At 70.1% G+C, this 21,253-nt stretch overlaps 2 protein-coding genes across 3 annotated transcripts in view; both read left to right on the top strand.

The window, feature by feature from the left end:
* Positions 1-1,650: 1,650 nt before the first annotated feature.
* FURIN (furin, paired basic amino acid cleaving enzyme) lies at positions 1,651-15,650 on the top strand. Its single transcript, XM_026087357.1, has 15 exons — positions 1,651-2,038; positions 6,446-6,544; positions 7,242-7,337; positions 7,990-8,118; positions 8,371-8,447; positions 8,783-8,871; positions 9,114-9,286; positions 10,313-10,525; positions 10,849-10,949; positions 11,074-11,177; positions 11,420-11,537; positions 12,711-12,890; positions 12,991-13,115; positions 13,508-13,624; positions 13,713-15,650. The coding sequence occupies exons 1-15, from the start codon at positions 1,859-1,861 to the stop codon at positions 14,279-14,281; spliced, it is 2,370 nt and encodes a 789-aa protein (XP_025943142.1). The 5' UTR covers positions 1,651-1,858; the 3' UTR covers positions 14,282-15,650.
* Positions 15,651-18,876: 3,226 nt separating this feature from the next.
* The window catches only part of FES (FES proto-oncogene, tyrosine kinase), an 8,643-nt gene continuing 6,266 nt past the window's right edge, over positions 18,877-21,253 (top strand). Inside the window, exons 1-5 of one of the 2 annotated variants that reach the window (XM_026087386.1) lie at positions 18,877-18,957; positions 19,610-19,860; positions 19,952-20,125; positions 20,265-20,361; positions 20,705-20,774. In XM_026087386.1, the coding sequence (XP_025943171.1) occupies positions 19,636-19,860; positions 19,952-20,125; positions 20,265-20,361; positions 20,705-20,774 (566 nt within the window). In that variant the 5' untranslated portion in view covers positions 18,877-18,957; positions 19,610-19,635. Of the gene's footprint in view, positions 18,958-19,609; positions 19,861-19,951; positions 20,126-20,264; positions 20,362-20,704; positions 20,889-21,253 lie in introns of both variants that reach the window. The other variant, XM_026087385.1, reaches the window with a different exon arrangement.

Raw genomic sequence — 21,253 nt, 5'->3', positions numbered from 1 at the left:
CGACCCGCGGCCCTGGGCTGCTTCCCGGGGCGAAGCCTGCGCGGCCGCAGCGTGGGGGACTTTGCTCCGCCGCGTCCCTGCCCGGCGGCGCGGAGCGCCCCGAGGGCAGGTGCCCGGGCCGCAGCCCTGCGCCCTCCCGTCCCTCCCTCGGGGCTGCCCGGGGCCTGGCCGTAGGGGCTGCGATGGGCAGCTTCCAGGCCCCGCGAGCCTCCCTGCAGCCGGGGATGCCACAGACGTGCCAGGGCGGCCGGCAGCCCGGGGCCTCGCTGGGGCTGCGGTGCTGCTGCAGCCCCTGGGTCGCTGCGCCGCTGCCTCGTGGCCGTGGGATCCAGCGTCTAGTGAAGCGCTGGTGTCCCGCGATGCTCGGGAGAGAGCCCGGCCAGCTGCATCTGCAGCGAGTGGCAGCTCCGTGCTGCGCGAGGTTGGGGTTGGCGGGCAGGAGTTCGGCCGCGCCGTGCCCACCCTGGGTGTCACACTGCGCGTGGGGCCTCCATGCAGCTCTGTCCCCCCGTGCGCGCGGGGGGGCGAGCTGCTGGCACGCGCCTCGTGCGAGGGCCGTGGTACGTAGTGCGCCCCTGCGCTGTGCTGGCTGCCTTGCCTCCGCGCGTTCAGTGGTCTGTCCCCTTGTGGGGGCTCGGAGGCTCCTTCCCGCTGGAAGCTGTGATTTCGGCCCTGGCAGGATGCGGGAAGCAGGGCTTCCCTCCAGCCCCGGTGGGTGCTCGCTGCTCCCGGTGCCTCGGCAGACCTGCCGAGCCCTCGGCTGGCCGAGGCCTGGTCTCTGGAGGGGGAGCTGCAGCGCGTCTGAATCGCAGCACTGTCTGCACGCTGCAGACAACCCTGTGGCAGGGTCTCCAGTCTGCTGCCAGGATTTGCTTCCCTCCTGGACGCTGCTGCAGGCTCATTGCATGCTGTGGCCCTCTGCTTGCTGGAGGGGGATGGGGTTCGGCCCTGCCCAGCCCATCTCCTCCGCGGCATTGCTGACTCCTGCCTTTCTCGCTCTCTCTGAAACATGACCAGATATTTCAGGATCCCTTCGGAGCTCAGTGTGCAGAGCCTCCCCTCCGGCTGCCTTAATGCAGCAGGCTCCTTTGCATTACGTGGGGGTCACCCCTGCTCTGCTCCCCAACCTGCCTTTCCCAGTCTCTTGCTGTTGTCCCTCCAAGGCCAAGCGAACTGTCCTCCAGCATCCCTGCGTGCAAGTCCCCACTCTGGAGGAGATACGTGTCCCTTGTCCTGGTCCCTGTGGCTCCTTCCTGTGTGTTTTGGAGATGAGTCACACTGGTGTCACTGTGTTGTGCTCCTGGAGAAGGGCAGAGCTGAGCTGTTGATGGTGACAGGCAGCAAGGCGCTCACTGCTGTCCGATCGAGGGCGGATGGTGGAGGCGCCCGGATCCGTGGCTCAGCTGACCAGGTGGCAATGGCTCTCGCCGGCTTCCCTCCTTCCCGCCCCTCGCTGTCCCTGCCGCAGTCGGCAAGGTCCTGCCCGTGGGCCTGCGTGTCCCACAACAGCACAGTCACCCTGCAGCATGGTGCAGCCCGGCATCCTCTCCTGCCCTCCGGCACCTGGGAGCCCTGCCGTGAGCCACGGCTCTGGCCCGTCAGCGGCGCCCTGGCCCTCAATGAGTCTGACCCTTTTCCCTCTTTCTGCAGATCCTGGTGCTGTGCCGGCCAGYGTGCTCCTGTGCTGCCGTGGGCCCAGCTGTTGGGGCTGCGTCCCCATGGTCGCTTGGACGGCGCGGGGGCCAGCGGGGCGGCGTGGGGGCCGGAGTGCCTCGGGGCGCTGACGCTGAAGAGGCCGCGGGGCCCGCCGCTGCCCGGACCCTGGTGCTCCGCAGCTGGAGGAAGCCCCGATACGCTGATGGATCTGAGGCCCGGCTCGCTGCTCCTGCTGTGGACGCTGGTGGTTGCCCTCGCTCTCCTGGCCCGAGAGGTGCTGGCCCAGCGCGTTTACACCAACACCTGGGCCGTTCTCGTCCCCGCAGGGCCCCGCGAGGCCGACAGGCTGGCCAAGAAGCATGGATTCCTCAACCTGGGCCCGGTGAGTGCCCCTGTCCTCTCCCCCCACCTCCCCCGGGCGTGTGCACTGCCGCTCGCTGCAGCTCCCACCGTGCCACATTGCCTCTGTGCGGATGGGCTGGAGGGAGCTGGTGGGACTGTCTGGGGCCCAGCGCACCACTGCAGAGCCAGAAGGGGGAAGGCCATCCCAGGCCGAGAAAACTGGGGACGCGGCGCATTGGTGGGGGAGGAGAAAGGGCTCTGGGCATGTTTCCAGTCCTCCCTGTGGTGCGCTGCGCCCGCGCGGGGGCATTGCCTCCGCTCGGCCTGGCAGGGGCTGGGGACTTCGACGGAGCTGCCCAACGGAGCCCAGTGTCCTTGGCCCCAGAGTGCCCTTCGTGAACACGCGTTGGCAGCTCCCGTGGCTGCCTGCTTTCCCTGACGTTGGCCGGCGAAGGGATGAGGCTGTGTGGGTGCTGCCCGCCTCGGTCGTCCCCAGCAGGCTGGGGAGGACGGGGTGACCGCGGAGGAGTGCATGGCCCGCCATGCTCCTGGCTTTTGTCCTCGGCGCCGGGATCTCGGCAGCGTGCTCTGCCCGGGCGGTGCTGGCGCGGGCCCAGCACTGCCAGCAGCCGGGCTGATGCTTGCTCCGGAGGCGTTTGGGCGTGAAAGCGGGGCCTTGGCAGAGCGCTGCCAGCGGCCGGCAGCTGGCAGAGCTCCCTGCTTGCCAGGGTGATGTGGCAGGTGGGACGCTGGGCTGCGTTGTTCCCTTCTCCTGTCGGCCRGCCGTTGCCAGCCGACCAGGGTTTCTCGCACCCCCGTTGCTGCAGCGTGGCGAGAGCTGCCCRGCGCTGGCATGGCAGCCCGACCGGCAGCCCTTTCCCTGGCCCCGCACCGTGGGAAGTGTCCTGGCCTTGGCTGCCTGGTCGGGGCACGCCGCCTCTCCGAGTGCGGCTGGCCCCACGCAGCGGCCGCAGGGAAGGGGCAGGGAGATGCTGCGGAGCTGGTGCGTCCATGGTGTGCGGGCATGGCGAGTCGGAGCAGCACGGCTGAGCTGCAGCCGATGGAGCAGGGCTGGGTGTTTGTGCCTGTGCCCTGCGGAGCCACAGTGCTCACCTCGCTGGCACGGGGTGGGCTGGGGGAGCCGAGGGGGCTGGGGTGAGTGACCACAGTCGTCCCCTGGCTCGGAGGCTCGCTGTGCCCTGGCAGCCAAGCCCTGGCGCTCGGCTGCGCTGGCTCTGGCAGGAAGGAAGCTCGGGGCGAAATCCCAGAGGAAGTTGCACAATTTGTGGCTGCAGTGTCAAGACCTTGCTGTGAGCCAGCTGTCTGCGAGCGGCAGCGGGGTGGGGAAGGTGGCTGCGTGGGGAGCAGCTCGCTGCCGCGTCCTGGCCACGCGTGAGCGGGGCACTGCCTGCGAGCAGCCCTGGGCGCACAGGACTGCTGGGGCAAGGAGCCCCCGGGAGCCCTGAGCTCTGGGGCTTTCACGGGGGAGGAGGCCAGCCGGGGTGAGGGGCTGTGTGGCGTGGGGTGAGCCAGGTCTGTTCAGCCCCCGCGCGCTGCTGCAGTGTGCACAAGTCTGCCTGGGGCAGCACCCCCCTTCTCCCGCGAGGCTGCGCCGCCGGTTGGCRCCTTTCCACCGGGCTCGCCAAGCTCCCGGCGGAGCAGGAGCATGGAGCACCCCAGAGGGATGCGTCAGCCGGGCTGCAATGGGAGGTGCTGGTCTGGGCATGTTTTCCCTGAGTCTGGAGCCTGTCCCAGTGCCTGTGCGGCGGGACCAGGCTCAGCTGGCTTGGGGAACCCGCTCCCAGCAGAGGTGTCTGAGCAGCCCGCTGGGAAGAGCAGGGGTGGAAGGAGGCTGCGCTTTCCCTCCTGCTGCTGTTCCTGGGGGTGTTTGCTTTGCTGGGACAGGATGCAGCAGCCAGCCCGGAGGAGGGAGGCGGAGGAGGGCTGGGTGCTTCTGGCAGTGCCGCAGCGAGAGGCCCCCAGGGTCCTTATCTGAAAGGATCCTGGCCTCGGTTTGGTGTCTGGACACTGTTCTTGCAGGCACGCCGTCCTGGCGTGCTCCCTGCTCCACCTCTGCCTGCGGTGCCTGGACGGATGGCAGTCGAGCATGGGGTGCCCCTCGGCCGGGCTCCTGTGCCCGGGCAGAGACCCAGCCTCGACAGCGTCCTGGGGGACTGGTGAGACGGGAGCGCGGTCGTCCCTGCCCTAGGGGGACCGAGCAGAGGAGAAGGGGTCCAGGCACTGCCGGCTCAGGCAGGGGTGGAGGGTGCTCGGGAAATCCACAGCTGCTGCCCACGGGATGTCCCGGCCGGGCGCTGGGAGCCCCAGGGAGAGCGAACCAGCAGCGCCTGCRTAAGCTGGTCTTGCTGGTGGGATAGGAACGAGACAGGGCGTTTGGAGCTGCTGCAGTTTGGGGTCTGGCTGCCCCTTTCCCAGGGGAGTCCTCTCACCTCCTGGTGCCTGCTGGGCTGCAGGTCTCCGTTAACCCCCTCCTGCCATGGCAGCACATGGTTCTGCTCCCGGGGACACATCAAGGGAGCACAGCAGCCCCGTGTCGCCTGGACCTGGGGCTGGCCCAGGTGACTGCAAGCCGTGGCGGGGGMCGGGGCAGTGGGTGCTCTCCGGCGACTGCGGCTGCCTGCCCCAGTTCGCGGGCGCTGGGCGCGATGGGGAGGGACAGTGGGGCTGGCTCTGTCCGTGCGAGGACGGGGACTGCTGGGATGAGGACGGGAGCCTGTGGGCTGGCCGGCTCCTCGCTGTGGCTGCGGTGTCCGTGCAGACCTAATTGCATCCAGCGACCAGGGAGAGCAATGATGTGCCTGCGGGAACCATCGGGACTCCACTCTTACCCCGGAGAGGGTGGCAGGGTGCTGGGCCAGGGCAGCGGGGCTGCTGCTTCCTTGCCCCTCTGCTCGCCTCGGGGCAGCAGCTTTTTTCCTAGCAGTTCCCAAATGCCCTGAGCTGTTTGGCATCGTGGGCTGTGCTGGAGGGACACAGGCCTGAGTCTGTCTCCATGCTTCCTCTTGGCTCCTGCAGCCCCGGAGAGGCAGTGCTGCCCTGCGAGGCAGGGCTATGCTCCGCAGGTGGCTGCGCCAGTGGCGGGGGCGACGCGCCCGTGCCCTGCAGGGAGCTGGAACGGAGCTGTCGGTGGCATCCTGGCCCTCCCTCCCTCCTGGATCGTGCCCTGTGCGTGGCTGGAGCCAGTCCATACCCAGGTGCTCGTGTGCCAGAGGCCGGACCGCAGCGGCAGCGCCGGCAGGAGCAGTGTCCAGCTGCCGTGCAGCGCTGCAGGTTGGGTGCTGCAGCCGTGGCCCGCCACGAGCCTGCTCCATTCTCACTGCCCGTCCGTGGAGCAGCGGCGTGTGGGAACGGTGCGCGAGGAGCTGTGCCATGGGGAGCGGAGAGGCCACCCTTGGCAGGTGCCTGCTCAACCTGCCGGCGTGTGGTGCAGTGCAGGCCCCGTCCCCGGAGCCTGGGGTGCGTCCCCTCGCCCTGCGGAGCACGGCAAGGCGTGGGGTGGGCTGAGGGCTTCGAGCGGCGCAGCCGGGGCTGGCGGCCCTGTGCCTGGGGCTGCCTCCCGGCACCGTTCCTCTGCCTTGGCTTGGGCTGCCTGCAGAGCTGGCCAGAGTTGGTGTGTGGGCAGAGTTTCTAAGCTCTGTGGGATGGGGGTGGGCAGGGGTCGAACTGTCCTCGCAGGTCCTCCCCCTCGCGCTCCCCTGGCCAGCCCGCTGCGGGTGTCTGTGCAGCGTGCTGGCAGGGATCCCGCGCTGGCTGCTGCCTGCTCCCGCGGCCGCAGGGTGGGCTCTGGCCCCGGCCCCTTCTCCCACGGGCAGGGTGCTGGGTGGGAGGGTGGGACGCGCTGCTCTGCAGCCGGGCCAGCCTCCAGGATGTGCCAGAGGGGAGACGGAAATGACCGGACTGCAGAGGGTTTAAAAATAACTGGCTGGGAGGCTGTGTGGCCCCCGGGCCCAGCTGGGCTGCGCTGGCACCGCGTTCTTCCCCCGTCCCGGCGCCGTCCCCGCCGGGCAGCGTGAGCACTGCTCACCGGCCGGTCTCTGCCGCGAGTGCGGTGGGCAGGCTGGACACCGGTGCGTGGTGGACACTCCGGTGCGGTGTGGGTTTGCCGGGTTTGGTGTGCTGGGAGAAGGGGCCCGCGAGCACCCTGGGCCCTGCGGTGCCTCTTCAGCACGTTGGCAGCCCCGGGAGGYGTCGTGCGGTGCTGGTCCTTGGCCCAGGCAAGCGTGAGGAGCAGCAGAGGCCACCTCGGACCCTCCTGTCCCCGGCRGAGGCCGCGGGGCAGCGGCGCCTGGAGCCTGGCCGCGGGCAGGACGGGGCTGCGAGCTGGGGCGCCGGGCCCGGGGCAGCTCCGGGTGCGGGGCTGCAGGCGGGCGGGTGGGGAACCGGGGGTCAGGGTCTCGTGCCCATCTCACCCCTTCCTCTGCTGCAGATCTTTGGCGATTATTATCACTTTCGGCACAGTGGCGTAGTGAAGCGCTCGCTCTCGCCCCACCAGCCCCGGCACAGCCGCTTGGCCAGGGAGCCGCAGGTACGTGCGACGCGCCGTGGGTCCCTGCCCCGCTTCTGGGGGACCTGCCTTGGTGGCAGGAGCCGCAGGTGCGCGTGAGCCCGCCCTGGCGCAGGCGGGGGAGCAGCCGCCTCGCACCATCCCCGGCCTGCGGCAGGGCGAGGAGGGGGCTCGGCGCGCGGCCAGCGCGGGAGGGTGTTGGCAGAGTGGCGTCGCTGGCTGGTGGCCTCTTGCGCCCCTGGAGAGCGGCAGCCTCGGCTCCCCGGAGCGCTCTCCCTTCTGGCGCGCGGGCGAGGCAAGCCCGGCCCCAGCGCGGCAGGGTCGGCGTGACCTCCGGGTCCAGGGCTGGAGTGCCAGCCGGCCGGCGGTGCCGTGCCCAGCAGGGCGTATGGCGCGGGTGGCTGCCGGCAGGCTCCGGGCTTGCCAGCCCGCTGCTCAGTGGAGCTCAGCGCCCTGGCCTGCATCCCGCTGGAGCCGAGCCGCGTGGTGCCCGGTGCAGCCGGGCCGCCTGCTCCTGTCTCGCCTGCTCTGGCTCCGAGCGGACTGCGAGCTCCCCGGCAGAGCCCTGCGGGCAGGCGGCCGGCTGAGGGGCCCGGGGAGCTGCTGGCTGCCCCGGGAGCACGGCCCGGCCCGGCTGGGCRCGCATCGCCCTGGCTGCCATGGAGAGCAGGCAGGGTTGCGGCGCCGCACGGCAGCTCCCTCCTGTCTGTGCCCCCAGGTGCACTGGCTGGAGCAGCAGGTGGCAAAGCGCAGGACCAAGAGAGACATCTTCATGGAGCCCACCGACCCCAAGTTCCCGCAGCAGTGGTACCTGGTGAGCGCCAGCGGGGTGCCGGGGCTGCGCGGGGCCGGGTGCGGAGGGGCGGCTCTGCGGGCCCGTGCTGCACTGGTGCAGCTGCGAGGGCGCAGAGGGGCTGTCAGGCTGCTGCTCGCCCCGGCCAAGGCCAAGGTCTCCTCAGAGAGGCAGGTTGGAGGCAGGGGCTCTGCCTGGGTGCCCCTCGGGGGGAGGCTGCAYGAGCAGAGCTGCAGGTTCCCTGCAAGCAGCTCTGGCAGGGCCAGGGAGAGCCCGGGGCCTGGCTAGCAGGGCAGTCGGCCCATTGCCTGTCCCAGGGTTTGGGACCATGCTCGTGCCTGCTGCCTCCAGGGTCAAGCTCAGGTGGCCCATGCAGGCCTGATCTCTGCGAGGGCAGCTTTGCTCACTGGGCCCAAGCAGAACTGAGGGCTGCTCGATGTCCTCTCCGTGTGGCCCTCTTCGGCCCTGTGCAGCGCTCTGGGCCCTCAATGCAGGGTTGAACGCGTTGTCTGCCCCGATCCCAGTCCCGTGGGGTTTCCTCATCCCCACGCCACAACAGTGGAGCCGAAGCTGCTGCTTGCGTGTCCTGGCCCCAGGCCGGGAGGGTCCAGGTGCACCCCGTGCCGTGCCGGCAGCTGGGCACGGTTCACATTGCCAGGACTTCTTTTGGCAGTACAACACAAACCAGCGGGACCTGAATGTGCGTCAGGCCTGGGAGCAGGGCTACACTGGCAAGGGCATCGTGGTCTCCATCCTGGATGATGGCATTGAGAAGAACCACCCGGACCTGGAGGGCAACTACGTAAGTGTGGGAGGCTCCCCCCAGGCAGAGCAGCTCCTGAGGCCGGGCCGCGTGCGCGTGGAGCCTGTCGGGGCAGAGCTGTCAGCCTGGTTCAGTCCTGGGACCGCGTGGGAGAAGAGCAGGAGGGAGGAGGGAGCGCCCGCGCCCATCACCCAGCCCAGCATCACTGACGTGGGTTTCGGTCATGGCCCCAGGGCAGTGGCCCTTGGTGGCCTGGGTTGCCAGCCTCTAACTGCCAGATCTGTCCTCTAGGATCCAGGGGCTAGCTTTGATGTCAATGACCAGGACCCAGACCCGCAGCCCCGCTACACGCAGATGAATGACAACAGGTGAGAAAGGAGGCGACGGTGAGGGTGGTGGAGCCCAGCTGCAGGAAGGAAACGTGGCTTCAGGTGGACTCTGGCCCCACGGATCATGGGGGGATGTGAGGGGGCTGCATCCTTCTGCCCCCTGAGACCCCCTGCCTCCCTTGCTCCCGGCCGGGAGCCAGTGCAGACTGCTCCAGAGCAGGAGGGTCAGACGCGGTTGTGTCCTGCAGGCTGGGCACGGCGGGGGCATCGCCCGCGCGGCTGGGGGAGGCAGGGCGCCGCTCCTCAGGGGGCGGCGGGTGCCGGCGCCCTGCTCCGCGCCCACCTCTGAGCGCGGTGTGCCGTTCCCGTTGCAGACACGGCACGCGCTGCGCCGGGGAGGTTGCTGCCGTGGCAAACAACGGGATCTGCGGCGTCGGCGTGGCTTACAATGCCAGGATCGGAGGTGGGTGTCACCCTGCCCCTGCAGGGAGAGCTGGGCTGGCGCTCGGCTCCGGCAGGTGCTGGCAGCCGGCGCTGCGGTGGTAACGCGGGGTCTCGGCGCTGCCGGCCAGGGCAGTTCGGTGACACCGTGACGGCCTGTATCGTGGGGCACCGGCCTGCAGCCGGGCCGCAGCGGTGCTGAGCGGGGCCGCCCGGCCCGGCCCAGCCCAGCCTGGCGCCGTGACGTCTGCTCTCTGGCCCTAGGCGTGCGCATGCTGGATGGGGAGGTGACTGATGCTGTGGAGGCCCATTCCCTCGGCCTCAATCCCAACCACATCCACATCTACAGTGCCAGCTGGGGCCCCGAGGACGACGGGAAGACRGTGGACGGCCCGGCCCGGCTGGCGGAGGAGGCTTTCTTCCGAGGGGTCAGCCAGGTGAGCCGGAGAGCGTGCCGGGGCCGGGCCAGGCCGGGCGGCTGCCGCCTCTCCCCCAGGCCTGCCCTGCTTGTTTGGGGCAGCTGGGTTGTCCTAGCTCTCCCCCGTGAGTTGTCTTTCGCTCCATCTCTGCAATCAGGCGCTGTTGGTTTTTCTGGTTCTTCCTGTGTGATGGCTCTGAGTCATGGCTCTTCCAGTGCTTATCTCTCCTTTCCGAGCAGCCCCATGCCGTGCTTATCTCTCCTTTCTGATCGGACCATGTCATCGCTGCTCAGAAAGCTCCCCCGGAGCCCAGCGCTGGGCCCGTCTCTCCCCGCTCTGTGAATCCCTGCGCTGGTTCCCGTCTCGATGCGTGCCAGCAGCTCACCCTCGCTCCTGCTGCCTGTCCTCCCTCCCCACTCTCCTCGCCTGCTGTCGGTTCGCTTTGTGCCTCGGCTGAGCCGTGATGCAGCCTACGTGGCTCGTCTGCGCTGCATGTTTCTGCCTGGGATTCCCTGCATGGAAAGATGCGTGCGGTGCGAGGCAGGGCTGGCAAACCCGCCTGGTCAGGCCACGCCGCCCGGTCACACGTGCTGTGAACGGCGTTCAGCCGCCGGTCAGGCACCGCTCTATGGAGCTCCTGCAGGGCTGCCAGGCAGCTGCGAATCCCACACGCGTACAAACCCCTCCAAGTCAGCCAGGCAGAAAGACACTGCTTCTTGGGACCCACCCCGCTGCAGTGCCTGCTGCCACGCAGCTCCTCACCTTTGGGGGCAGCACCCGTAGCCTCTGCGGAGCTGCCCCGGTGTCTCCTCCACTGCTGTCTCCCCGCGTCCCGCAGCATGACAGCGCTGCGGAGGCTGTGCTGCGAGCCCAGACCGGAGGGCAGCGTGGTAGCACCGGGGTTCCCAGTGTGCCGGCTGCGTGTGCTCACAGTCTTGTCTCTCCCGCTTGGACTAACGGTGCTCTGGGGCCGGGGCTCTGTGCTTGGCAGCACAAGCGGCATGAGCACGCCGGTGCTAGCCCTCGCTCTGCCTCTCTCGTTAGGGCCGAGGGGGGCTAGGCTCCATCTTCGTCTGGGCGTCCGGGAACGGGGGCCGCGAGCACGACAGCTGCAACTGCGATGGCTACACCAACAGCATCTACACGCTGTCCATCAGCAGCACCACGCAGTACGGCAACGTGCCCTGGTACAGCGAGGCCTGCTCCTCCACCCTCGCCACCACCTACAGCAGCGGCAACCAGAACGAGAAGCAGATCGTGAGTCCGGGCTGTGGAGCTGAGGGGCTGGGAGCTCGCGGAGGGGCGGCGCGGGCGGCGAGCTGCAGCCCCGTGGGGCACCAAGCGTGCTGGGGCATGGCGGGCGGTGCTGCTGGTGTGCAGAGCTGGCCCCGCTCCGCATGCCGATTTCCACCATGCAGCAGCCCTGCGGGTTGCTCTTGTGCGACCAGGCCAGGTCAGCTGTTCTGCCTTGCATTCCTCTGCTTGGCAGGGACACGTGTGCCCTGCAGCAGCTCTTGGTCGACAGCCTGGGGGTGTCCAGCTGGGTGCTGCACCTCCCACCCTTGGGCTCTTTCTTGCAGGTGACAACTGACCTGAGACAGAAATGCACCGAATCACACACGGGGACATCGGCCTCAGCACCCCTCGCTGCCGGCATCATTGCCCTCGCTCTGGAGGCAAAGTAAGGCCAGGCACGGAGTGGGGGGGGAGGCTGAAGCCCTGTGTGAGCCAACAGACCTCGGTCTGGGACTCATCTGGGGCCTGGAGGAGCTGTGCCAGCATCTGAGCCTTGCATCTCCCTGCAGCAAGAACCTGACGTGGCGGGACATGCAGCACCTGGTGGTGCAGACATCGAAGCCGGCGCACCTCAACGCAAACGACTGGGTCACCAACGGTGTCGGCCGCAAAGGTGCCCGGGGTGCCAGGGCCTGGCGGGCTGGGCCGGGCTCGGGGCTCGTGTTCTGGAGCACCACGAGCCTGGGGGTGCTGGGGGCAGAGCACCCGCAGTGGCGCCGGGGAGGGCGGAGGAGGCAGGTGGCGCATCGCCCCCACGAGCAGTGCAGCACAGGCAGGCTGTGCCGGCCGGGACGGTGCGGTGCGCGTGCTCCTTCAGGCACATCCTCGCTTCCCTGACYGCCTCTCTGTCCACAGTCAGCCACTCCTACGGCTACGGCCTGCTGGATGCTGGGGCCATGGTGAGCCTGGCCAAGAACTGGACCACGGTGGGACCTCAGAGGAAATGCGTCATTGACATCCTCACGGAGCCAAAGTAAGGGCTGGTGAGCCCAGGAGGGCATTGCCCAGTGCCTGCCGCGTGCCCAGCTCCGCACAGGAGCCAAGCTGGGGAGGCTCTCGGCCCCAGGGCAGGGAGGATCTCGTGGGCTGAGCTGCTTCCTCAACTCTGCATCCAGTGGGCCACCATCTCGGGAGAGCTTGGGAAGGGCTGGAAAAGCTGCCTTCAGCTTGGTTTCTGGGAGGCGCCAGAGCTTCCCCGCTCCTGCTCTGGCTGGGCAGGGCGTAGTGGGGATACATCCAGACTGGGATGCTGTGGTTTTGGGAGCAGCAAGCACGAGTCATCAGACAGAGGGGCTTTTCAGGGGTCAGACAGAAGCTCCTTTTACTCCCGCTTGGCCGCAGCCTCAGTGCAGTGTGTGCTGCGTCTCGTGTGGCTGCGAGCGGGGCGCTTTCTGGGAGCTCCCGTCCCCGCCGGGAGGGCGTCCCTGCTTGCTGGCTCTGCTTGGTGCCCTGCCTGCTCCCCGGGACTGCAGCCTGGGCACACAGAGGCCAGCGCGGGCCCTGCCTGCGCAGGACGGACGTTCTCTGTGCTTGGCATTGCACCGGGCTCCGTGGCCGGGAGCCGGCTCTGCTGCGGCTGCTGGCCCCGCTTGGCTGCAGGCGAGGAGGCCGCGCGGCGGCAGCGGGATGGGGACGCGCCAGTGCCCCGTCCCATGGCTGGCGGGGCTGCGCGGGGCGGTGCTGGCCCAGTGTCCAGCGAAGAAAGGGCCCATTCATGGCCGGCACAGAGCCGGGATTCAGGAGAGGCAGCTGGGCAGCGTGCGCTCAGCAGAGCAAAGCCCTCCCCACCCCCGGCCCTTCCAGGAATGGGGATGAGTCGCGCGTGACACTAAGGCTGCGCGCTGCTTGGGGCTGTCTGCTTCCTATGGCCGCAAAGGGCTGCGTCCCATCAGTGGGGAGGAGGCTTCAGCCCAGCTGCTCTGGGATCGCGTCCCGGCCCCACTATCGTGCCCCCTCCGGCCCCACCATCACGCACCCTCCGGCCCCTCAGCACCACCGCTTGCGGGGCCTGGGCAGTTCCCAGGCTCGGGCTGTGCAGGTCTGTGCAGCACCCGCAGCATTGGGGCGCCTGGGCCGGGGGCTCCTGCTCGCCCTCCCCTGCCGGGGCAGCTCTGGGGCTCCTGTCACCCTTGGCTTTCCTTGGCAGGGACATCGGGAAGCGCTTGGAGGTTCGGCGGAAAGTGGACGCTTGCTTGGGGAAGGCGAACTACATCAGCCGGCTGGAGCATGCGCAGGCCAGGCTGACGCTGTCCTACAACCGGCGGGGGGACTTGGCCATCCACCTCGTCAGCCCCATGGGCACCCGCTCAACCCTCCTGGCCTCCCGGTAGGTGCTGGGGCTGCAGGGTGCCGCTGGGCTGCCCCGGCCGGGTGGGCGCGCACGGGTCCGGGACCCCAGGACACGTCTCGCCCCCCTCTCGCCCCAGGCCCCACGACTACTCAGCGGACGGCTTCAACGACTGGGCCTTCATGACGACGCACTCCTGGGACGAGGACCCTGCTGGGGACTGGGTGCTGGAGATCGAGAACACTAGTGACGCCAACAACTACGGTAGGGCTGGGCTGGGGTCCCTGCTGCCGCTGCCTGCTTTCCGGGCTGGGGACGCTCCGCATGCTCCCGGCATCCCGCGTGGCACAGCGGGTGCCGGCGGCGCTTCAGGCCATGCTGGCTGGGGAGAGGCCAGGAGGGGAAGCGGCTGCCCTATGAGCGCGCGGGGTCCCGGCAGGCTGGTGCCATGCCGTGGGGAGCCCCGGTCCATGGAGGAGGTGCCCGTGGCCCGGTGGCGCTGTGGGCCTGTCCTGTGCCGGGCTGGGCTCTTCCCGGCACTGGGTGCAGCCCCACAGCCTGGCTGTTCCCGGTGCACGTCCTCCACCTGCGACCGGACTGGTGGCAGACGGCCCCGCGGGTGCACCGGCAGCTCCTCACCCGCCGTGTCCATGCAGGCACGCTGACCAAGTTCACGCTGGTGCTCTATGGGACGGCGACTGAGTCCCCGAGTCTCTCCAACCAGCTGGAGAGCAGCGGCTGCAAGACGCTGACCTCCAGCCAGACCTGTGTGGGTGAGTGCGGGGCCGGGGGAAGCGCCGGCGCCCGGCCGCAGGGCCGCTCCTGCCGCCTGGCGCCCGCTGACCGCTGCCTCTCCCGCAGTCTGCGAGGAGGGGTACTACCTGCACCAGAAGAGCTGCCTGAAGCACTGCCCGCCCGGCTTCGCGCCCGGCATCCAGAGCACGCACTACACCCTGGAGAACAGCGTGGAGCCCATCTCGCCCCACCTGTGCCTGCCCTGCCACCCCTCCTGCGCCACCTGCTCGGGGCCCACGGCCAACGAGTGCCTCACCTGCCCGGCACACTCGCACTTCAGCAGCCTCGACCTCTCCTGCTCCCACCAGACGCAGAGCAGCCGCGCGTCGCCCGCCCTGGCCGACGGCGAGGGGCTGGCCGAGGCCCCCCCGCCCGCCAACCTCCCCGTCCTCATTGCCAGCCTCAGCTGCGTCCTCATTGTCGTCATCTTCGTCACCGTCTTCCTGGCGCTGCAGCTGCGCTCGGGCTTCAGCCTGCGGGGTGTGAAGGTCTACGCCCTGGACAGCGGCATCATCTCCTACAAGGGACTGCCCTCGGATGTGTGGCAGGAGGAGGGCCCCTCCGAGTCGGACGGTGAGGAGTACGAGGCCCACAGCGAGAGGACTGCCTTCATCAGAGACCAAAGTGCCCTTTGATGAGCCCTCCGGCCCCTCCGTCCGGCCCGGCGCCGGGGCCRGCCAGGCAGAGGGGCCCGGACTCAGTTCCCGTCCGCTCCCCGGGGCCCGGGCTGCTCTGGGGGCCCTGCTGCCGCCGTCCTGTGCTCGGCACCGTCCCACGCTCAGCACCATCCCGCAGCGCAGCCCGGGCTGCTCCGCACTGCCACCAGCCCACGCTCGGCACCGTCCCGCGGCCCGGGCTGCTCCAGGGGCCCCGCTGGTGCTGTCCTGTGCTCAGCACCATGCTGCGCTGTGGCCTGGGCTGCTCCGGGAGCCCTGCTGCTGCCGTCCCGGCTTTGCAACGCCACTCTGGGCCCTGTGTCCATCCTGCACTAGGCGCCTGCGCGGTCAGTGGCTGCTGGGGCCATTGCTGGTCCTGCGCTGGCAGCCGGAGCCCTGCCCAGGGTGTCTGCCAGCTGGGGCCGCATGTGAGGCCCCAGGCTGGCGTTGCAGCACAGGGCAGCGCAGGGCATGGGGGGCTCTGCCCTGAGCCGGCCAGGGCTCGGGGTCCTGCTGCCCCCCCCCAGCGCCCACCTGGGCYTGGCCACCTCCGCGGCTCCCCGCTGGCCTGCCCGCCTCCGCCCTCGCCTTCCAACAGCAATAATGGCCAGGCCTCGGCTGTCGCTGCCTGCTTCCCGCTGCCTCCCCAGCGGCCAAGGTGGGGACCTGGCGCCTCGCTGCGCTGCAGGGCGGCGGGGACGGGCCCTGGCCCATGCCCCTTCCGTGCTGTGCTGTGCCGTGCCGGCTGCACCCTGCACCGGCTGTGCCAGCTGCGCCCGTGGCTCAGCCCTCCCCATGCAGGGCCGCGTGCGTGTGTTTGCTGCCGGCAGCGCTGGGGCCTGGGCTGCAGCRCGCCGGGGCCGGCTCTGCCCCGTGCTCCTGCCCGCGCGGGGCCGGGGCCAGCAGGGATGCAGCCCTCCCTGCGGCAGCGCCCCAGGCTGGTCCCTGCGCCTGTGGCCGCCCCGGCGCGCTCCCCCCGCCCCCCGACGTGCCTTGCCCCCCCTCGGTGACAATCCGTTCTGCTCCCGGCCGGAGCCCCCCCAGCGCCCTCGGTCCCATGGCTCCCGGGGCCGGGCTGGTGCCGCGCACCCCCTCCGCAGCCCCTTGCGCACCGGGGCTGTGCTGCCCCACGGCGCCGGCGCCCGCTGCCAGCCCAGGCCCAGCCAGTGCGGTGCCGCCCGCCGGGGGCCACAGGACTATTTTTCTATAATAACTTTTTGGTGCACAGTAATTTTTTCTTGTAATTTAATCAGCCGGGAGCTGCCTCCTGAGCCTGTTTTTAATTTAATGGATGTGGATATAACGCTAGAGAGACTGAGTTATTAAATGTTCAGAACTATGCAAACCAGCTCCCCGCGGCCTGCGCTCTGTGTCCGCGGCCCTGCRTGGCGCTGGGGTCCCTGGGCAGGGGGTCCCGTGCCCCCGGACGGGCAGGAGCCACCCGGAGCCGGTGCCCCTCCGTCGGGGAGCCAGCCCCGGCGCAGACCGGCCCTGCTCTCCCGAGCCGCAGGAAGCGGCTGCTGCCCAGGAACCCGCAGAAACGGGGAACCGATTCAGGAACCGGCGGCAGGGCTGAGCCGGGGGAGCTGTGCCCTGGTCCCACAGCCCCGCGGCCCAGGCGTCCGGCACAGCCCCGCGGCAGCAGAGCCTGGCCAGGTCCGGGGGGGCCCCGCAGCAAGGGGGGCAGCTCGCAGCAGCGTTTCCTTCGGGGGCTGGCGAGCGCCGCTGCAGCGGCCTTGCGGCTCCTGTGCTCGTGGTCGCTGCAGCTTCCTGTGGTCGCGAGCGCGTCCCAGCCCTGTGCTGGTTCCTCCCTCGCCTGTGCAAGGCCTGAGCTGGCAGCGCCAGGCAGGGTGCAGCTGCCCCCCGGCACCCACGGTGGGTCCTGCCCGACCCCGCGCAGGAGCGGCGCAGGCTGCTGGGCCGGGCAGGATCTGCTGTGACCAGCGCCGTCGACGCCGTTGCCCTCGGAGGAGCCCCCTTTCTGCTATGTCTGCACCCGAGCCGGAGCCACACAGGGGGACCRAGGAGGTTGGTGTTGGCACAGCTGGGGGCTTTGTCTCATCAGCAGCCGCTCTGAGTGCTGGCGGGCCGCGCGGCGAGCGCTGCCCCAGGAGCCGCTGGTGACCGTCCCTGAATGGCGCTGAGCGGAGGGGAGCCCTGGCAGGGCCAGCCCAACCCTGCGCCTCTGCTGYGCCGCGGGCCGGCGACCGCCCATGTGCAGGATGCACAGCGGTGCAGGGGGCTCAGGACCGCGCCGGGGCCCCGGTGTGGGTGAGTGCATGCAGCTGGGCGGGATGCGCCCAGCGCCCACGTGCCCGGCCCCGCGCGGCCCCGCGCAGCCCCGCAGGACACRGCCTAGCAGCATGTGGGAGGATGCAAAACTGGGTGAGAGCAGCAGTGTGGCCTGCAGCGACTCTTCCACTGCAGGCAGAGGACAGTGCGGCTGGGAGGGAGGGTTGCGCAATCACCATTGCGCCCGTGACTCGCAGCACGGCGTCCCGGCGGGAATGGCTCCCCCCTGCTTCGGTGCCTTTGACCGGAGCTGCCTGGATGCAGCTATGAGCCAAAGTCCCTGGAGGCAGCCTGGTCCGGGCAGGAAGGGCTGGGGTATGCTGGAGGGATGCCAGGGGGATGCACACCTTCAGCCCAGCTTGCAAAATGCCTGCAAAGCTTGTGAGAACTCTATGAACTTCCCTCTCGGGAGCAGGTGGTGCCTGTGGGCTCTGCTGGCATCACAGCTGCTGCAAACCGAAAACAGAGCTGTTCCCAGGGAGGCTTTGGGGCTGGGGAGCAGGAACTGGGGCTGGGGAGCGGGTTAACGCRAGCCACGGGGCAGCTGCAACTCTGGTGTTAGAGGAGCCGATCTGACCCTAAAACGTGTCAAGAAAATTACTGTTTCTGGGGAGACCAGCACTAACGATGCTGGGGAGCTTCGGCAGAGGTGAGAGCCCAGGGATGGCAGGACCCACCAGCAGGCAGGACCATGGCGATCCCGCACGGGGCCCATGGCAGCTGGCGAAAGGCCTAATGGGGCGGGCAGCAAACGGGGCAGGCAGCAAAGGGGGCATTGATAGAAATCTTCCTGACCAGGCGGGGAGCCGCGGTGAGACTGGTGGGGATTTGGGGGTTCGGCGCAGGCTCCAGGGGCCTGCAGAGACCTCGGTGCCTGCCGGGCTGCTGCTGGGTGAATCCAGCCCCCGCGGCAGCCCCCGGCCATGCTGCCCCACCTGCAGCCCCCGGCTGTGCCGCCCYGCAGCACGTCCGCTGCGCCATGGGAGCGCGCGTCAGGAAAACCTCTGTCTCGGAAAGGTTCCCCCCAGCAAGTTCCTCAAAAACTGGAAGCGGTTGGAATGTGTCTTGCCTGTGACAGCATAGGATCAGATTAGCCAGAGGTGTTGCAAGAGCAAGCAGTGCCCCAGTCTTGGGGGAGCCCTCGGCTGCCACGTGCTGCCCCATGGGGCCGGGAATGACCCTCCCCRCGGTGCCCTGACACCAGCTCCTCGATGTCCCCAGGAAGCACAGCCTCCCCCTGCGCTGGGCAAAGTCGTCCCTGGACTGCTCGCGGCAATAACCGGGAGCCTGTGGGCATGGCGGCACCTGCACCATGGCTGCTTGCAGCACCGAGCCCCACGGGAGCAGGCGGGTGCAGTGGGTGGGCGGCCGCGCACTGGCAGCCAGGGCCCTTCGGGACGGCTCCTTCGCCCCGCGGGCTGGGCTGCTCCCGTGTGCAGCTGCGGGGCAGAGCAGGAGGCTGCGCGCTCCCCCGTGTGTGCACTCCCCCATGCACACCGTCCTGAGYGCATGCCCCCCTGTGCACGCTCCCCTCCATGTGCACGCTCTCCTGYGTGCACATTCACCCGTGTGCACTCATCCGTGCACACTGACCTGTGCATGCTCCCCCACGTGCATGTTCCCCCATGTGCACACTGTGCTGGCAATCCCTCCTCAGGGAAGCTCCCCCCGGGGCCAGGACCTGCCTCCATCCCATGGGAGCGGGGATCTCCTGGATGAGCAGTGGGACAAACCTCCCCRGAGGTGGCAGGGCTGGAGGGAGCCAGCGGCAGACGGCGAGCCGGGGCACTGGGCCGCAGCAGTGGCGGTTCCCCTCGCCGTGCAGCTGTGGTGGATGCATTATCCCGCGAAGGGAGCAGAGCAGCGCGTGGGGAGATGGACGCTGGGAGCAGCCTCGTGGGGAGGYGGGAGCGCGGAGCCCAGGGCTGCCCTGCCAGCGGGAGCGGAGCAGGCTCTGGGCGGCGCGAGCTCCCGCCATGCAGCGCCCTGTTGCCACGTGACCGCTGGCGGGCACGAGGGCTGCGCCGAGGCCGTGCCGGCGGGATGGCCCCTTCGGAGGGCGCGGGAGCCTCCTTGGGATGCAGGGATCCCAGGATGGGGGCAGCGGAGTGGGCCGGCTGCAGGGCCGGGGCTGGGCAGCCGTGGGGGCTGCGGCGGGCGGCCACAGTGGGAGCCGGCCCCGTGCAGGGAGCCGGCAGGGAGGGGAGGAAACGCAGGAAATCTCGCAATGGCTCTATGGTCAGCGCAGGGTTTCCTGTTCCTCTCTCGGAGCCGGAGCTGCGCCAGGGTCCAGGCACGCACCAGCTGGGCCCCGCAGCACGCCGGCGCAGCGCAGCCCTGTGCGGGACCTCGCGCACACGCAGGTTGGGGGCCGATTCGGCGGGGCGGGGGGTGCCGGTGGGGCAGGGGGCACTGGCAGGGTGGGGGGGCACCGCAGCGGGGATGCGCCCGGCACCTGCCTGGCCCTCAGCACGGCTCGGGGCCGCGGCCGGGCCGGGATGGGCTCCCCGCGCCCGCCGGCATCCCGGCACCGCGACCCGTCTGGGCTCGGCCCTGTCCTGCGGGGTCGCACCCCACGGCCCTCGCCCCGGCTCCTGCCTGCAACCCGGGCGCTCACTGGGCACAGGGTGCGCGGTCCCGACCGTGGGTGCAGAGGCGCCTGTGGACACGGGCAGCCGGAGCGGCCGGAGCCACGGGGCAGGCGGCGCCCGCACAGCCCCTGGCGCAGCCCCCGGCGCAGCAGCAGGAGCTGCCGTTTTCCACCCCGCACTTCCTCCTCGCCATCCCGTCCCCGCACGGGCCCCAGCCGTCCGCGGGGTGCCGGCCGCGCTCGGCCTCCCGCCTGCATTGACTCCGCTTTGCAAGGCAGTGGTGCGGGAGTGGGGAGCGGGGCACAGCTGCGGCACAGGAGCAGGGAGCACGGCACGGCTGYGGTGCAGGAACAGGGAGCGGGGCACGGCTGCAGTGCAGGAGCATGGCACAGCCGCRGCTGATCCCTCCCCGCCACCCCCGCAGCCTCGTCCTGCCGGCCCCCCAGCGCCATGGGCTTCGGGCCAGAGCTGTGGTGCCCGCAGGGGCACAGCGCGCTGCTGCGGCTGCAGGACGGCGAGCTGCGCCTGCTGGAGCTGATGAAGAAGTGGATGTCGCAGCGCGCCAAGAGCGACCGGGAGTACGCGGGGCTGCTGCATCACATGTTCTCCCAGCTGGAGAAGCAGGAGGGCCTGGGGCAGCCCCGCGCCGGCGAGCACAGCAGCCGGCTCGGCGAGGTGAGGCGCGGGCGGCTGTACGTCTGTCCGTCGGTCTGTCCGTCCGTCAGYCGGCGCCCGCAGCCCAGCCCTCACGGCCCTGTCCCCGCAGTCGTGGTGGGTGCTGGCGAGCCAGACGGAGACGCTGAGCCAGATCCTGCGGCGGCACGCGGAGGAGCTGGCGGCAGGGCCGCTGGCCAAGCTGAGCCTGCTCATCCGCGACAAGCAGCAGCTCCGCAAGGCCTTCAGYGAGCAGTGGCAGCAGCTGAGCCAGGAGCACGCGCGGGTACGGGGACAGGGACAGGGATGGGGACAGCAATGGGGATGGGGACGGGTATGGGGACGGGGCTGGGGACAGGGCCGGGGCACTGCGCAGGGCAAGACCGAGCTCGGCTCCCCCGCCGCCCCGACCCCGTCTCCCGCAGGTCACCCAGCAGGAGATGGAGAAGCTGAAGGCGCAGTACCGCAGCCTGGCGCGCGACAGTGCCCAGGCCAAGCGCCGCTACCAGGAGGCCAGCAAAGGTGCGTGCCCGCCCCAGCCACGTCCCCCATGTCCCCGTGTCCCCGTTCCCCTCGGGGCGTGATGGGGAGCACTGCAGGGCACCTTGGGGGCCCTGGTGCCGGGGGGGGGGGGGAATCTGACTTGGCACCCCCAGGCTCCCAGGCACTGGACAAAACTCCTGCAGCATGTTGAAGCTTGGGAYGTGGTGCCACAGGTCGGGAATGTCCCCTTGGCGCCGGGATGTGGCGTGACCGCCCTGTCCTGCCCCTCCTGCCCGGCTCCCTCCGGCCCCTCGTGCCCCCGGCCCTGCTGGCTCCCTGCCCGTCTCCGGGGGCCACCGGGTCCCACAGCCTCTCCCTGCAGACAAGGAGCGGGACAAGGCCAAGGAGAAGTACGTGCGCAGCCTCTGGAAGCTCTACGCCCTGCACAACCAGTACGTGCTGGCCGTGCGGGCGGCCGCGCTCCACCACCAACACCACTACCAGCACGCACTGCCCGGCCTCCACCAGTCCCTCTACGGCCTGCAGCAGGAGATGGTCCTCATCCTGTAAGCGCCGGCCCGGGGACCCCACTGCCCTCAGCATCCCATCGCCACCGTGCACCGGCGGTGCCACGTCCCGCCRCAGCCCGGCCCGTGCGATGGGGCCCTCGAGAAGGGGAGATGCTCCCGCGTCCTGCGAGAGCCCTGCCGGCCGCGTGCACCCTCACTGCCATGTGCCCATGCGCCGCTGTCCCCTGACAGCCACCCCAGCATGGGGCCCTGCTAGGGGTCAGCGCAAGACCCAGCCCCAAAGCTGCATGGCATGGCTGGGGCTGAGGGGCTGGAGCGAGCAGGGTGCAGGGACGGGGCTGTGCAGGCTCCGCGCAGGGTGCAGGGACGGGGCTGTGCAGGCTCCAGGCAGGGTGCAGGGA

This window comes from Apteryx rowi, unplaced genomic scaffold (assembly GCF_003343035.1).
Source record: "Apteryx rowi isolate R43461 unplaced genomic scaffold, aptRow1 scaffold_713, whole genome shotgun sequence".
NCBI classification, from domain to species: Eukaryota; Metazoa; Chordata; class Aves; order Apterygiformes; family Apterygidae; genus Apteryx; species Apteryx rowi.
The sequence above is the reverse complement of the archived record's forward strand: the minus strand, read 5'-3'. Positions and strand labels throughout refer to the sequence as shown.